The sequence below is a fragment of the Cucurbita pepo genome, chromosome LG18 (genome assembly GCF_002806865.2).
Source record: "Cucurbita pepo subsp. pepo cultivar mu-cu-16 chromosome LG18, ASM280686v2, whole genome shotgun sequence".
Taxonomy (NCBI): domain Eukaryota; kingdom Viridiplantae; phylum Streptophyta; class Magnoliopsida; order Cucurbitales; family Cucurbitaceae; genus Cucurbita; species Cucurbita pepo.
Genome location: NC_036655.1, coordinates 7,496,081 through 7,512,067, shown reverse-complemented (window position 1 = coordinate 7,512,067; position 15,987 = coordinate 7,496,081). Strand labels below are relative to the sequence as shown.

Here is a 15,987-nt window from a genome sequence, read left to right as displayed (position 1 = left end):
ACAATTGGAGTTGTCTAAGAAGCTAGGATCACACACCATAGATAAACCCCCACCCCCCTCAGTCAAGCCTTCGTGGAATACCTGGTAGAGATCACCATTCACAATGTCGCAGTCCACGTCCAGCCCGCTCAAACTTGAAGGCAAGGTAGCTATTGTCACCGGCGGAGCAAGCGGCATCGGCGAGTCCACCGTAAGTCTGTTCGCCGACAACGGCGTCAAAGTAGTCGTAATCGCCGATATCCAAAACGACCGAGGACGCCAAGTCGCCGAATCAATCGGCAGCCAAAGGTGTAGCTACATCCGCTGCGACGTAACAGACGAAAATCAAGTGCAATCAATGGTGGAATCAACGGTGAAAAAGTACGGAAAATTGGACGTGATGTTCAGCAACGCAGGAGTATTAAGCAGCCAAGACCAAACAATCCTGGACCTGGATCTCTCTGCCTCAGACAAACTGTTCGAGGTGAACGTGAAGGGGATGGCGGCGTGCGTGAAGCATGCGGCTAGGGCGATGGTTGAAGGGGGAGTAAGAGGGAGCATCGTGTGCACGGGGAGTGTGGCTGCAGCGAAGGGGAGTAGACGGAGGACGGACTACTGTATGTCGAAGCACGCAGTGTTAGGGTTGGTGCGATCGGCGAGCGTGCAGCTTGGAGGGAAGGGAATAAGGGTGAATTGCGTGTCGCCGAGTGGGATAGCGACGGCGGCGACATGTAGGTCGCTGGGAATGGGAATGGAGGACGTCGAGAAAGCGTACAGAGGAATGTCGAGGCTGGAAGGTGTAGCGTTGAAGGCGAGTCATGTCGCTGACGCTGTGCTCTTCCTTGCTTCCGATGACTCAGCCTTTGTCACGGGCCATGACCTTGTGGTCGACGGTAGTTTCGTCCCTGTCCTTTAATTTATTGGGCCTTTCGGCCTGCTTTCTCATCGCATTGGGCCTAAATTATGAATAAGTAGCAGGCCCATATCCTCATACTTGGCCCAAGGTTATTAATGGAAGCATAATTAGTCAACTAAACTCAATTAGATAATTGGGTTACATCGTATCATGTCGTTTAGTTCTAAAAAACATGTTTTTTTTTTTTTTTAATGGACAGGATGAAGAAAGAATGAAAAGGACGAAAGCAGAAATGAGGGAAGTAAGGGAAGAAAACGAGAGACTTAAGAAACGTTTGGATGAAACAATGAAGAATTACGAGACACTGAAAAGGCAGCTCCAGCTCCATGAAATGGGTCAACTCAGAGAACCAAAAAAGTCAACACAAACAACTGCAATTGCCATACGTAACCATGAGGTTGAAGAAATGGACCAAGTGGTTTCACTCACATTAGGAAGAAGATTATTCAACAACATTTCCTCACCAACAAAATCAGATCCTCAAAACGTGGGCTTTCTGGGTTTGCCGGCGCCCCCCACCGGAGAAGATGAACTTTCTCGGCACAATCCTCCCAAGAAACCTAGGGTTTCTGTGAGAGCCCGGTGTGATGCCCCGGTTAGTCGTCCTAAAACTTAGTTGCACGTGTCTTTGGTTCATCAGCTAAACTTTTCATTTGGTTCATATGTTTTAAAAAGACCCCTACATTGTTAAGAGTGAGTTTTACGTTTTATTCTCGTTCTTAATTTTGATGAACAATCATCCAACGAGATGAAGTGGGTCGTAAAATTTTTATTCTCATTCATTCCAGTTGGTGCAGATGAACGATGGATGCCAATGGAGGAAATACGGGCAGAAGACGGCAAAAGGAAATCCTTGCCCTAGAGCTTATTATCGTTGCACAAGTGCACCCTCATGTCCCGTTAGGAAACAGGTAATTTACTTTAAATTTCATACTCTATTATAACATTTATTATAGCTATAAAAAAAAAACGCTATAAAAAGTCACAGACTTTTAATAATATAAGCTACAATATCGTTTTTCGTATGCTATCGTATCGACGCCAACAAAAATTAAAATATATTTCATAAAAAGGAGTGTTTATATATGAAAATGTGCAGGTGCAAATGAGTGTTGATGATATTTCCATACTAATCACCACCTATGAAGGAACTCACAACCATCCTCTACCTGTTTCAGCCATGGCCATGGCTTCCACCACCTCGGCTGCCGCCTCGATGCTCCTCTCGGGCCCTTCTTCATTCGCCACCGCTGCGGCGAATCTCCATGGATTGAACTCGTATCTCTCTAACAACACAAATTCAAAGGGATTCTACTTGCCAAACTCTTCAACGCTATCTTCTTCTCTCAACCATCCCACAATCACTTTAGACCTCACTTCAAACTCTCCCTCAACTAATTATCTCCCAAAGTTTCCTCTTGATTTTGGCTCTTCTCAATACAGCTTCATGCCTTGGAACAATAGTAACAGTGGCTATGGCTATGGCAATGCCAATCAAGCCGGTCATCAACAATTTTCCAAATCTTCAACTCCGCCCCCGCCATTGTCGTCACCTCTACCGGACACGATTGCAGCAGCAACTAAGGCGATTACGTCTGACCCGAATTTCCATTCGGCATTGGCAGCTGCCCTGAGCTCGATCATCGGCGGCGGGAATGGGAGCAAGACAGCTCCTCCAATGGCTAGCTATGTTGAAGAACCTCAGGGAAATGTGTGTGCATCATCAAGTTTAAGCTCTCAACAAGGAAGTATGGGGTTTGAGGCAGCTAAATCATTATCATGCTCCACCTCCAAGAGTCCTTCCTCATCTCCTGGGGATAGTAGAGAAAATGGCAAGTGAAAATGGATGGATGATGAAATATTCAACATAATGAGATTTGTAAATAACCCATTCGTGTAATAGCCAGACACCAAGGGATGCAATGTACCAAGGCACTAGGCTCCATGAAAGTGGACTGTGAGATCCACCATCAAACTTCTTCCTACCATACACATTTTTAGAACCGTGAGGCGGATAGTAATTGATCAAAATAGATAATATTTGCTAGTAGTGACTCGGGATGTTACACAATTGGGCAATTTGTCCTTTTAATATTTTTATAGGGTAGTTTGTCCTTTTATTCATTCTTTACACTTCACCATGCCCCAGCAGCTGCAAGATCATCTCAGAAATCAAGCAAGCCTACATCGTTGGCTTCGGGAAGATAGAAAAGGGTGAGAGGCATGTCATGGACAAGCACATATTTAAGAGTGTTTAAAATCATTATCAGAGAACATTGATTCTATAAATTCCAAGCTGAAACACTTTAAAAACAATGGATCAACTATCAAAGATTTCAATACAATTGATGACAGTAATACCTCCTGTATATGTATCTAGCAAAAGACGACATGACTTAGAAACTATTATGTTTATGACCAGAAGAAAGCACACACCACAGGCTGACACTTTCACTTCATCTCTCCTGTACTTGAAAGAAATCACCCTACTTCAAAACACACACAAACTACTAAGACAGGGACAAAACACTAGAATCTTCTTCATATCACTTCTTCTGTCGATGTCACTTCAATTGGTGGAGACTCCTGTCAGGACAAGAGAAAGAAAAAAAGGCAAGAGTTCATCATGCATGATGGGACGAATTGGATTAAAGATGTGTTGTGGACCTTGAGGTTAAAAGAAATACCAAATTTTCTTTGTTTGATTGCACTGAATCTTCTTCAGGGCTTGTGCTGCCTGGAGCTGCAGATAAATATAAAATATCAATCTGTTAAATTGTTGTAAATGATAAAAATAAAATGATTTTCTTGCACTCACCCTTGTCGCTGAGCTGTTTCTTTCCATGTTTCTTGGCCTTTTCCTTTACTTGAATGGGTTCTTGCTTGTTTGGCTTATGAGGCTGTTTCTTCACAGATCTTTTCGCTGTCTCTGAAGTTGAATTTGGGGCAGCATTTTTATTCCAAAATCCCCTATTCGTGGGTGTTGTAGTAAGATTTCTCTGCTTGACCCCAGTGACCGGGGTAGTAGTTTTGGTGACATCGGTGTTCAAGGATTTTGGTTTGAGTTTCCTAGGCTCCACTGTGGATGAAGAGCTATGAACTTCCTCATCTGAAGACCTTGTTCCCAATTCAGGTCCCTGAGAAAAGGTTTCAGAATCCTGCAGTTGCTCTGTTTCTTCGGCTGAATTGTAGCTTTCAAGCAAATCTTTCACCGTTTGTTCACTTTCATCAAGGTTGCAACGATCTATGTAGGACTTTAGTTCCTCCCGCATCCGATGAAGAGGCTGGTTTTATATTTCATAATTACAGAGCGAAGAAAAATTTAAGAACTAGTAAAGGGTTAACTAAAAGAACAGCTTTCATAATTACTAGAGGAGCCAACTTCAGTAATCCGAAAATTTCAGACTCAAACAGAGCAAGGCAAAATTAAAGAAAACGGAATTATTACCTTGCACCCTGCCTCCAATGCAAGTTTAAAAAATCCAAGCGACACAGGATGCTTAGAAGCAGCTTCAGAGAGCTTGATCTGTGATAGCCAATATGATGTAGAAGACAATAGGTTGAATTTTTTCTTGCTTGACCGTGAAACATCAGAAACAGGTGTGTCACTTTTCCCCTGGCTTCTGGCAGTCCTCCGGACCTCTGATATTGGCGTAATGTTGCCAACTAATTTTCGAGTTGGGCTTACATTTTTAGTTGGAATAGACAGCCTTCTTGGTGGTTTAGCATATTTGTCCTTGGCAGACAGATCAAGGACTCCAACACTTTTACTCACACTGGACACAGATCTTCCCCTGAACTCGAATCAAAGAACAATTAATCTCAAGTGCTTTAAACAGGGAAGAATTTGGAATTAATGACGAACAGAACAGTTAGATACTGCACAAAGTTTTGTTGAAGATGAAGACAGTAACTAGAAACGGAAAGAAAATTCAGACTACGCAATTTCCAATGTATATCTCTGAGTGAAGAACTTAGGTAGACAAAAAAAGGAAACTACTACGGAAAAAAAAGTACATTCAAAATGAAACATTGTTCTACTAGTATGCAGGCCACATCAATGACATATCCAAAAGGCAAATCAAATAGAATTTTTTTAAAAAAAACGTCAAATACAAAAGGAAATAAAACAGGCAATTATGATTGTTTCTTGGATCATGTAATAATTCAGGTTCAGCAGATTACTGTAAAGTTGCATTTCTAAATCTTATGAAAAAATTTCACGTTCCTTCCACTCATTAAAAACGTAAGCTTCTCTCTCTTAATCTCTTCCAACATTCATTCTAACTATTAGAAACGAGTATATAAATGAGGGAAGTTCTTATTATGATCTCAGAACAGCTATTCGAGAGTATAATCAAGCATGATCAACGGAAATTACAGTAAAATCAGAAGATTCGTCTCAACAGAAAGATTTGAAAAGTGATGATCCACAGAAGGCTTCAAAATATCTAATCAATTAACAGATAAACATCCTCAATGAGAAATCAGAGAAGTAAACAGAAGAAAGCACCTCCTTGAAGCAGAAGAAGGAGGATTCGACAATTCACGCACAGGAGGCTTCTCCTCCTTCGACTTGGTCCCCGATCGCAAAGTATAGCGCTGAAGCTTCGGTCTCGCTGAATTTCCTAACTCATTCAAACCACAAAAGTTCAGTAAAAAAAAAGGAAAACTAGAAAAAACAGATAGAAATTTACAAGGAAATTCAGCAAATCAAACCAGGAAGTGGAGTGGATTGCTGCTCCTTGATGGATTCTTCCATGGCTCTGTTAATCTGGGATTGAAAAGTAGAATTTTCCGCTCTCTCTCCCCCGCTCCGATTGAAAGCGACAATGATTCTAGTTGGTATACACAAATCCTTGCGGTGAGTGGAGCTCTTGGAATGGGGAATTTATAGTCAAATTCAGAAAATGAAATAAACAGTAAAAAGGAATTAGGCGGGAAAGTAAGGAAACTGTCATCCATATCTTAAACTCAAATATTTCATGTATGTACTCGCGCTGTGGAAGCGACACGTGTAAATGTTCGAGTAAACGCTGGTTATGAAACGTTAATGATGACACGTGGAGGAGGATTAAGAGAGGAATTAAAATTCCTAACCGCGGCGCGGGAATAAAGAAGAAAACGGACGGTGGTGATGAAGAAAGGAAGGTGTCGAACGGCTACCTGACCTGCCCCACTGCGACTTGTTGATGCTTAAAGAGAAAAGGTCAAAAACATACGCTCACAAATTCGAAATTCAAATTTAAAATTATAAGCCGTTGAGATTGAAACCGTGGCTTTGCGGTTGATGCGAAGATGAGCTCTGTCTAATGGGCCTCCTCTGGGCTTGACTAGTGGACTGACCTCTTGGGATGCGGACCCCTCAGGTTGTGTGGCCCATCTCCCACTCTGCAACCCACTCACTCATGGCCCACCTATTGCACCAAAGTTCCAATCATGTCATTTTGGACTCTTTTAGAACAAACCATACTTTAAAATAGACATTCAACTATGAAGTATAAGTATAAAATTTGAAAATATACAATGCACATACTGAAAGCAGGACAAAGGGCAAAACGACGTCGTTTCGGTGAAGTTGATCTCAAACAGAGAGATCTCAGGGAAGCCAATGGTTGCACGTTAGATAACAAGCTATGGGAACAATTCACAGGAAGAGAGCACCTACTCTTCTATGGAAGACTGAAGAATCTACGAGCCTCCGCACTATTTCATTCTGGTCCGATGAGGATCTTAATTGTTAGGGTTTAGGGTTGGAGAGAGTAATGAAGCATTCCTTATATGAGTGTGAGAACTTCTCCCTATAAGACGCGTTTTGACACGTAATGAGCAAAAGCAGACAATATTTTTTATTTGAAGTGCACAGTGGAGAATGCAGACACAACATTAGAGGATGTGTTCATCAAGGTCGCTCGAGGAGCCCATGAATCATTTTCTCATCTTTAGATACAATATTCAAATGATATATCAATCATTCAAATAAATGATTTGCATAGAAACCAAATAAGATGAGCAATTAGGGTTTTAGTACAAATTTGCAATCTTAAACCCTAAAATCTTATCTATATATATGATATGGAGTTCTTATCCATAATATATTGATAACAGATGTTTAAACAATAACATTTATGGTAAATTAGTAAATGGAATTTTGAAAGAAAGATGTGAAACAATCCAAAAAAAAATTAATAGCATGTTTGGAACAATAGCTTTTGTATAAATAACTTAAAATGCAGTTTAATTAAACTCGGGAAATTAATCCAAAATCAGGTAAGACCCGTTTCATTTATGGCAACAACAACGTATATGGGTAGAACAGATGGAAAAAAGAGCAGGAAGAATAGGTCAGATTGGATTGGAATCGAAAAAAAAATAGAAACAAAGACTCAAAACTTGATTTAGTTTCTATCTCAATCCACAAAATAGTAAAGAAAATCAGCAAATCACCAACAAACTTATCCAAAATTGGATGAATCGCTGTATATAAACATCCTGAGAGCTTCGTTTCACCCAATCAGCACATCATTTCTCCCCTTCGAACACACAGGAAGGGAAAATGGCGAAACTTCTCCCATTGATCCTTCTCTCAGTTTTTGCAGCCATTGGGTTTGTTAATGGAAACGAGGTTGGCATTTACGAATTGAGAAGGGGAGATTTCTCTATTAAGCTCACCAATTATGGTGCAACCATTCTCTCTGTTATCCTCCCTGATAAAAATGGTTCGTTGGGTTCTGATTCAGAACATTCATTGCATTCAAACTTTATGATATTGTTCATGTTTTTTGTTGTGTTTTTTTGATTTGTTGTAGGGAAGTTGGACGACGTTGTTCTTTCTTTCCCATCGGTTGATGACTTTAAAGTGAGACAATTCTGTTCTTTTGTGGGTCATTTTCTTGTAGGGAAATGAATGGAGGGGTTGATTTTGTTTTGCTTGTTTTGGCAGAGTGATCGAACCTACTTTGGGAACATTGTTGGACGTGTGGCGAATAGAATCGGAGGAGCTCAGTTTGGTATCGATGGCGTTTTTTATAAACTCATTCCTAATGATGGAAAGAACCTGCTCCATGGTCTCTGTTCTCTCATTTTCCTCTTTTTTCAACATTTTTATGTGTTGCGATCAAATTCATTGATAATTTTGATTTTGTGGCTGTGAAGGTGGGGAGAAAGGGTTTGGAGATGTGATATGGAAGGTGGAGAGTTATGAGAACGACAGCCACATTACATTCACCCACGACAGTTTCGACGGCGAACAAGGGTTTCCCGGCGATCTGCCGGTGTCAGTAACCTACATGTTGATCGATACCAACAAATTTGGAGTAAAAATGGAAGCCAAGCCCTCAAACAAACCAACCCCAGTGAACATTGCCCAACATGCTTACTGGAACCTAGACGGGCATTCGAGCGGCGACATTCTGTCACACAAAATCAAACTCTTTGCCTCAAAGATTACTCCCGTCGACGGCGAGCTCATTCCCACCGGCGAAATCGTCCCCGTTGCAGGAACCCCTTTTGATTTCTTAACCCCACGAGAGATCGGGTCGCAGATTAAGAATGTCCCCGGCGGATACGACATCAACTACGTGGTGGACGACACAGGGAGCGAGCATTTCAAGAAGGTGGCAGAGGTTTGGGGGAATGTGTCGGGGAGGAAGATGGAGCTGTGGAGTAACCAGCCGGGGGTTCAGTTTTACACTGGGAATCAGCTGAAAGAGGTGAAGGGGAAAGATGGGGCTGTGTATAAGGAATATGCAGGGTTGTGCTTGGAGACTCAGGGGTTCCCGGATTCAGTGAACCATCCTAACTTTCCGTCGCAGATTGTGACCCCGGGGCAGAGTTACATGCATGCTATGGTTTATAGGTTCACCACTCATTCTGACTGAGGCCCTTTTCTGCTCTGATTTGGATTCATGTTTTTTCAATTCTTAAGTTTGAGCCCTGTTTCAACTTTTTCTTTACTCTTAACATGGAATGGTTTCAATATAAAATTCTTTTCGTTTCACTACTTTTTTATCTTTACAGTTCTTAATATTTGTAAATTCCTTTTATTTTTTCTTCCAAGATCCCTATATTTCATAAAAAAAAATTATAGAAAGGTGAAACTTTTTAAGTAAATCAATTCATTAGGAAAAAAAAAACAACGAGAACCCAACCTCTAGTGTTTAAATGTAGGCATAAGTCGGAGTTGACCAATACCTATAGGGATGATTAGAAAGACTAGGTCCCGATGTATGGTGACAATGAAAATAATCGTTTTGGGAGGGCATCGTTTTCGTTTTCTTAAGTAGCCAAGGGTCATAATTCTGGCGCTAGATTTTGATATGTAGACATTTGGATATACCCAAATCAGTCTTATTTAAGAAAGGGGAATAATACCCAATTTAATCCCACAAACACATGACAATGATATTTGAACTCGTAGTTCCATCAGAATTCACTGGATTAAACCAATTTTTTACTGAGTTCAAAACCGAGAAATGGAGGCAGGGTAACAACAAGAACAACCAAGGACTTCTGTGCAAACCTCATCACCTATCACAAAAAGTCACAAGGAGCCAGAACAGAAGACCTAAAACTCTTTTCTGGGATCAATCACCCCAGAAACAGCATCTTTGCAGCATGATTAAGCATGGTTTAACATGCATCACAACTCCAGAAAAGAAATAACTTCATATGTTTTATATAAATGCCAATTTGTTCCGGTCAATGAGCTGGCGTGGTTGTCTTCTTGAAATCAATCTTGTCTACCTTAACCTCCCCGTCGATCAGTTCGTAAACGTAGACCACAACACGAAGGCCATCGATGTCCATGAGGACAAAGCTCGGGTTGACATCATATGTGATGCTGCTATATGCACCTGTTGCAGATCCAGGGTTAATCACCACACCTCCCTCATGTTTGTAAGCTGTAAATTGATGGGTATGACCAGTGACAAGGATGTCTACGTCTAGCTGCCTCTGCATCATGGCGAGTGAGTCTAGGTCTCCCCATGGAATAACCTAGCCAGCCAGTAACAAATAGAATTCATGGACATGATGTGAACTACCACAAAGAGTAGGCAGAATTCTACAATGTTACACCACCTATTTGCTAATGTTGACTTCTGGCAGAAAATACTGTAGAGCAGAAGTTTTGTTTGAACCTAGTTGAAAAACAACTTTGTGTTCATGGTTACTAGAGAATGAATCAGAAGTTGCAATATTCAGGCTCTTAAGTTTATGATTCTAGATACGGAAAGAAGAAAGCAGGAATGTGTTTAGGAATGCAACTAGGAATGTTATAAGGGTATGTTACACATTAATTTGGGAGGTGGATATCGAGTTTCGTTATAAATAGAGGGTGTTAAGCATTTGGTGGGTGAATTAGGGCTTGGAAGGGATCTTGCATTACTTGTTTACACTTTAGTTTTTGGTGTTTTCTTATGTTTTCTGCGTTTGGAAACCTAACAGAATCTCAAGTCAATCCCATTAGTAATAGAAGCACTGTATCCGAACCATTCATAATGATCCCTCACAATGGTGAAAATCTAAACATAATTTTTTGGCTAGTAACATGGATTTTGTTATTTGTTAAACAAAAAATACGGAATGATGATTATGAAAAAGTGCAACAAACCATACCTGATGCCCATGGCACAGACCCAACTTAAATTGTCCAATAGTCAGAGTTTTTGTCTCGGGATAGCGAGTCTCCTCATCATATTCACCCCGTGTAATGTGCAAATCAGGGCAAATAGTTTTCAAGTAGTCGTGAACTTCCTGGAAACATCATTAGAAAACTTTGTACCATCAAACAATTTTTCTCCCAAGGAAATATAAACCAATTGAACAACAAAGCTCCACTTCTTGTACGAATAAATTAAACAAAATTATATGCAAGTTGGTGCTAAACAAAATGATCAAATCCCCAAAAGTCTGAACTCATATATGATGAACAGAGATCCAAATAGAGGCCATGAGATATATAGTACAAGCAAGTTTCCCTAAATAGGCTTCTGAATCCACAGTTTTCTATTTCATTACATCTAAGATCTTCTATGAGTTATCACTAAGCTTAACATTTGGACTTAAAGCACGAGAAAATATTAAACATAGTTCACTGTTAAAAGTTGTAAAAATTTCGTTGGAAAACTAGAATAACCAAGGGTCCAGTACACACAATGGAGAAACTTTGGTTATTGCAGTTCAAGTACAAGATTGGGGTGAGCTTAAATGCTGGTTAGCTAAGCACTTCAATAAATAGATAAACAGGTGACTGAACTGCTACCCTAGGTTAGTGTTGTTACAACCACCATAACAGAATACTAAGATACTTGTGCAGTTCACTGCATATTCCCTTAGAAAGTCATCCAAATCTTGAACAAATCCAATGGTACAAAAGGATGTTAACAGTAGCCTCTTCACTTACTTAGATGATGGATCCTTGGGAGACTTAAATATGATATGGTCAGCATCAAATAAAAAACAGAAGAATTACGTACTAATTGAAGAAATTTTTTTTGAAATCAGACCCAAGAATTAGTAGGATCATCAGTAGGATTAATGCTATGGGGAAGAATCAATGCTAGGATATGACAGATTGACATGAAAAGTTAGAGTTCGACAATTAAGGGGGTGACACATTAGTCTACGTAGTTTATATATCTAATACACGTTTCCTAGAGTTCATAAGCCACAATGTAACCCGACAACGTATAGAAAACAATAGTGGATTTAGTAATTCAAAACATAGTCTAATGGTGTTTCTGTCAATTAACATGTATTGGAAGTTGATTCTAAATGGTCTTCCAGATGCACCAACAGAGGCAGATAAAAAGTTCCAGTAAGATATTACATTCCGCGACCGAAAAGAAGAACAATTCAGGACACCAAGTACCACAATAGAAGTCGCTGGAAAGATAAAAATCCAGAAAGAAGATTTGATTTGAACATACTTTGATACAAAGGTTTCCAGTGCAGATGATGTGCTGGATCTTGCCAGGAACAAGCATAGACTTAAACTTCTCGGGGAGGTCAGGGGCTCTATGCGGTATATGTAAATCCCCCAAAGCTAACACCAACACCATCCTCACTCCAAACCCACTTTCTACAATTCTGTCAAAAACAAAATGTTTCAGCGAAGAGAGACATACCAAGACGCTGATCGTCTGAGAAATTGAGCATAAATCTGAATCAAAAAGAATTTCCTGATCATTAATACCAGAGGGGTTTGATTAATTGGCGGAAGCTGGCATGAAAATGCCTCTCCGTAACTCTTGAATGTCGCTTCTCGATTGGCTTCTGGGACCTTCTCCTTGTTCTTGTTTCTTCCCTTCTGGTGCCTGGGCAAGAGTTTAGAATCTGCAATCGGAGCGATTTCGTGATTAACACGTAGAAAATAGGAATTGCGAAGGGAAATGTTGAATCGGTACCGGAGGAGGTCAAATCACGATACTATGATATGCTGTTCTTGACATTACCCTGGAAAACGTTTTCTCAAAAATACCCTTCATTTTCAAAGTAATTGCAAAACTGACCCACCTCTTCAACTTTGTAAAGCATGTGTTTAGATATGTGAATTTTCTTTTTACCCTCCGGTAAAAATTATTTCAAATGCCCAAACAAATGTCTTTTAACTTGTTTGATGATAAATTTATTGTTTTTTTTTTTTTTTTTACTATTACATAGGGTTACGAATTATAGACTCACGATAGTACAATGGTGTCTATTTTGAGCATAAAATCAACCTCCCATACCAACGAAGATATATTTGTTACTTATAAACTTTTGAACGCCAACGACGAAAACACTCTGCTGGGCCGACACTGACACTAAGAGACGAAAGCTAGGGGGAGCGAATGGGATTAGATACCCTAGTAGTTCTAGCCGTAAACGATGGATACTAGGCGCTGTGCGTATGGACTCGTGCAGTGCTATAGCTAACGCATTAAGTACCCCGCCTGGAGAGTACGTTCGCAAGAATGAAACTCAAAAGAAATGATGAGCGGTGGAGCATGTGGTTTAATTCGATGCAAAGCGAAGAACCTTACTAAGGCTTGACATGCCGCGAATCCTCTTGAAAGCACAGGTGGTGCATGGCTGTCGTCATTAAACCACACCTTACGGCACCGCGGACACAGGTGGTGCATGGCTGTCGTCAGCTCGTACCGTAAGNGGGGGCCCGCACAAGCGGTGGAGCATGTGGTTTAATTCGATGCAAAGCGAAGAACCTTACCAGGGCTTGACATGCCGCGAATCCTCTTGAAAGAGAGGGGTGCCTTCGGGAACGCGGACACAGGTGGTGCATGGCTGTCGTCAGCTCGTGCCGTAAGGTGTTGGGTTAAGTCCCGCAACGAGCGCAACCCTCGTGTTTAGTTGCCAACCGTTGAGGTTGGAACCCTATTCCCTTTATTAGCCTGTGTAAGACTACTCCCAACATTTCTCAAAAGGTAGTTTTCATCATTATTTGAGAATATATCAAGTTGCAATTTACATAAACAAGTGGATGAAATACTTCGTTGTTCGACAATTGTAGACCATAATCATAGTACACATTTGTAGTGATGGATCGTGATGATCTCACTGTGTAATCATAGTATCATATACCATATTGGGTAATGATAAACACGTTCAGACGTTCCATTATGTTTTACAAACGTATAGATTACTAAAACTCCTCGTTAAATGTTATCGAGATTTACTTTATTATTTATAAAAATAAAGTAAAAAAAAGAGAATAAATTTTTATTGATGAATAATAATAAAGGCGTGATTGAGAAGAGCTTAATGAGTATGTCTTTGAAAGAGCATTGAAAACAGCAACTACGTCGAAAACCAGACATAGCAAAAACCTCAAAACTACTAAGCTACTTTCATGTGTTCTTGTCTTGTCATATGAAAATATCATTGTCTCTATTGCATCAGTAAGTTTCTAATGATGGCAGCTTGAGCAGTATCGGACGACGCCAACAACTCCGATAGTCTCTCGCTTAGATCGTCCACTTCTCGGTGTAAGTTCTTTATGTAGTTACACGTCTCTTGTAATATTTTTGCTGCCGAAACCTATCGATTTAAAATGGTATCAGAATAGAATGGAGTATGAAGAAGACGAGAGATTAGAGAAGCTTTATTTTTGTGTCACCTTATCGGATTGCGAGCGGCGAATCTCGGGAAGAAGTTGCTGCAACTTGGAAACGAGATCGTTAATTTGGTCATCGGTGATCCTTGAACCGCCTGATTGCCTAGATCTGGATCTTCTGCTTGACATCTTGTGTATATATATGTGATGAACTGAAGAACACTAAAAAAGAAGTAAAAAAGATGAGACCAAAGTGTGTAGATCACTCAACTAGAGGTAGTAATGAAATGGGGTTTGTTTTGAAGACTGCAAAAAACAAATTGCATGGGAAAAACCACACCCCTCACCTCTTTTTAAATGCCCTTTTCCACACTGATTACACACAGAATCAACTCACCTTTTTTTGTTTTCTCTTTTTTTTTTTTATATTATATACTTTTAAATTCCAACGAAAAAATTGGATCTAAAATGATATCACGATTTTAAATTTTTATTACATTCAGAACAATTTTCCATCCACGATAAATGGGCAGGAAACAAAATGAGCTAAGACTGTTTTTAGGGTTTGTGAACTATTACCAAAGATTCATTATAAGTTACTAGTAGAGGGTTGTTCAACTACAAAATCTCCTAAACTAAAGAACGTACGGACCGATCATTGCATTTCACTAGTCGGAAAAGTGTCAGAGCTTTTGAGGAGAACAAGCAATCAATGATTGATGACTTCGTATTGCAGTTGCCAGATTGAAGTCAGACTATGTCATAGACAGTGTGCTAGTAAAATAAGGTAAGCTAAGAGCATATGAGAGTCGAACATGTTAAGGGTATGTATGAAATTCTTTACTACCATATATGTTGGTTTCCTATTCCCGAACTCGCACACAAATACCATATTCGAGACATAGGAAGCAAAATTTTAAAATAAATTAAAGTTTTTTAAATAGGAAAAAAATCCACAAGAATTGAATTAGGGTATTTGATAGGTAATTTTTGATTGGTGTAATGCAATTAATTTTAATAAATGTGAAACTTGAACAGAAATAATATATAGTATTTTGGAAAATAATAATAATAATAATAATAATATATTAAAGTGAATTGATAATTAATTAGTTGACCAGTCAACTATAAAGTAATAAAATGTAATATTATATATATAATAGAAAGAGATATAGTAGCATCTACATCTTATCACATTAAATATCTCATAAATCTTATTTTCAGATTTTAGAGTTAAAATAAAAATAAAATAAATAAAAGGAAGAAATAGAATAGAAGTGGCTCAGCAAGCATCCCGGGGCACATGAATTGGATGCAAATGGACAGCCAAGAGTGTGTCAGGATTTAGGGTTTAATTTAATTTAATTTAATTTAATTTAATTTAATAAGCTTTATTAATTATGTTACTTACTCTAAAAACATTATATTATATTTGTCCTGTCTCTCAAAATTATTTTGGACTCATAGGAATATACCTCATTTAAAATTTCAAATTATTAATAAATATAATTCATTAATATGAATAAAATAACATTATCTTTTTTTTTTTTTTTAATTAAAATTCTGGGTGAAACAAAAAGTATACTCGAAAAGACCACCGAAAAAAGAATGATATATAATATAGTTTATACCATATAATATAATTTGAAGTAGAGTATATAAATATGTATATATGTATGTATAGTGAGGTAATTAGAGATTAATATAAATAAAAAGATGGGTTATTAATTGGGGATTTTGAGACAGGATTTGTGTGATTAAAAATTAATGTTTTTAAGTGGGCGGTGGAAAGGGAGGCTTAGAAAGAAGAGAGAGTTGCACGTGGGAACACAGTTAAATAAATAAATAAATTAATTAATTAATTAAAAGAAAGAGCGTCTTTTTTTGTGTCTTGAACCTATAAAACAAATCATTTTTCGTGTTTCTTTGCAAATACGTGCAAATGGGTTGGGATAAAAACCCACTAACCTAGAGAGGTAACNTTTTAATATATATATTGTTTCGGTGACGTTTGTCTAAGACCGATATTCTTTTTAGA

At 38.9% G+C, this 15,987-nt stretch overlaps 5 protein-coding genes across 8 annotated transcripts; 3 read left to right on the top strand and 2 right to left on the bottom strand.

Moving 5' to 3' along the window:
- Window positions 1–103: 103 nt before the first annotated feature.
- Window positions 104–714, top strand: LOC111780560 ((-)-isopiperitenol/(-)-carveol dehydrogenase, mitochondrial-like). The gene is made up of 2 exons (XM_023660985.1): window positions 104–596; window positions 647–714. Exons 1-2 carry the CDS (start codon window positions 104–106, stop codon window positions 712–714), a joined length of 561 nt encoding a protein of 186 aa, XP_023516753.1.
- On the top strand, window positions 699–3,013 carry LOC111779769 (probable WRKY transcription factor 72). 3 transcript variants are annotated; one of them, XM_023659903.1, is made up of 4 exons: window positions 699–872; window positions 1,095–1,490; window positions 1,693–1,806; window positions 1,995–3,013. In XM_023659903.1, the coding sequence occupies exons 1-4, from the start codon at window positions 798–800 to the stop codon at window positions 2,733–2,735; spliced, it is 1,326 nt and encodes a 441-aa protein (XP_023515671.1). In that variant the 5' UTR covers window positions 699–797; the 3' UTR covers window positions 2,736–3,013. The 3 variants fall into 3 exon arrangements, with proteins under 3 accessions (XP_023515671.1, XP_023515670.1, XP_023515672.1); XM_023659902.1 differs by having other exon boundaries at window positions 1,684–1,806; XM_023659904.1 differs by lacking the exon at window positions 699–872 and adding an exon at window positions 892–983 and having other exon boundaries at window positions 1,684–1,806.
- Window positions 3,014–3,138: 125 nt separating this feature from the next.
- On the bottom strand, window positions 3,139–12,321 carry LOC111779770 (vacuolar protein sorting-associated protein 29-like). Of its 2 annotated transcripts, XM_023659905.1 has the most exons (7): window positions 10,514–10,600; window positions 5,615–6,312; window positions 5,409–5,523; window positions 4,344–4,689; window positions 3,714–4,179; window positions 3,583–3,638; window positions 3,139–3,481 (listed from the first exon to the last, which is right to left on the bottom strand). In XM_023659905.1, the coding sequence occupies exons 2-7, from the start codon at window positions 5,655–5,657 to the stop codon at window positions 3,437–3,439; spliced, it is 1,071 nt and encodes a 356-aa protein (XP_023515673.1). In that variant the 5' UTR covers window positions 5,658–6,312; window positions 10,514–10,600; the 3' UTR covers window positions 3,139–3,436. The 2 variants fall into 2 exon arrangements, with proteins under 2 accessions (XP_023515673.1, XP_023515675.1); XM_023659907.1 differs by lacking the exons at window positions 3,139–3,481; window positions 3,583–3,638; window positions 3,714–4,179; ... (1 more) ...; window positions 5,409–5,523; window positions 5,615–6,312 and adding exons at window positions 9,273–9,892; window positions 11,827–11,986; window positions 12,093–12,321 and having other exon boundaries at window positions 10,514–10,651.
- Window positions 7,311–8,897, top strand: LOC111779771 (aldose 1-epimerase). Its single transcript, XM_023659908.1, has 4 exons — window positions 7,311–7,614; window positions 7,705–7,754; window positions 7,839–7,962; window positions 8,051–8,897. The coding sequence occupies exons 1-4, from the start codon at window positions 7,452–7,454 to the stop codon at window positions 8,773–8,775; spliced, it is 1,062 nt and encodes a 353-aa protein (XP_023515676.1). The 5' UTR covers window positions 7,311–7,451; the 3' UTR covers window positions 8,776–8,897.
- A 1,433-nt stretch (window positions 12,322–13,754) lies between the features above and the next one.
- LOC111780691 (transcription factor PRE3-like) lies at window positions 13,755–14,156 on the bottom strand. Its single transcript, XM_023661162.1, has 2 exons — window positions 14,013–14,156; window positions 13,755–13,933 (listed from the first exon to the last, which is right to left on the bottom strand). The coding sequence occupies exons 1-2, from the start codon at window positions 14,136–14,138 to the stop codon at window positions 13,784–13,786; spliced, it is 276 nt and encodes a 91-aa protein (XP_023516930.1). The 5' UTR covers window positions 14,139–14,156; the 3' UTR covers window positions 13,755–13,783.
- Window positions 14,157–15,987: the final 1,831 nt, after the last annotated feature.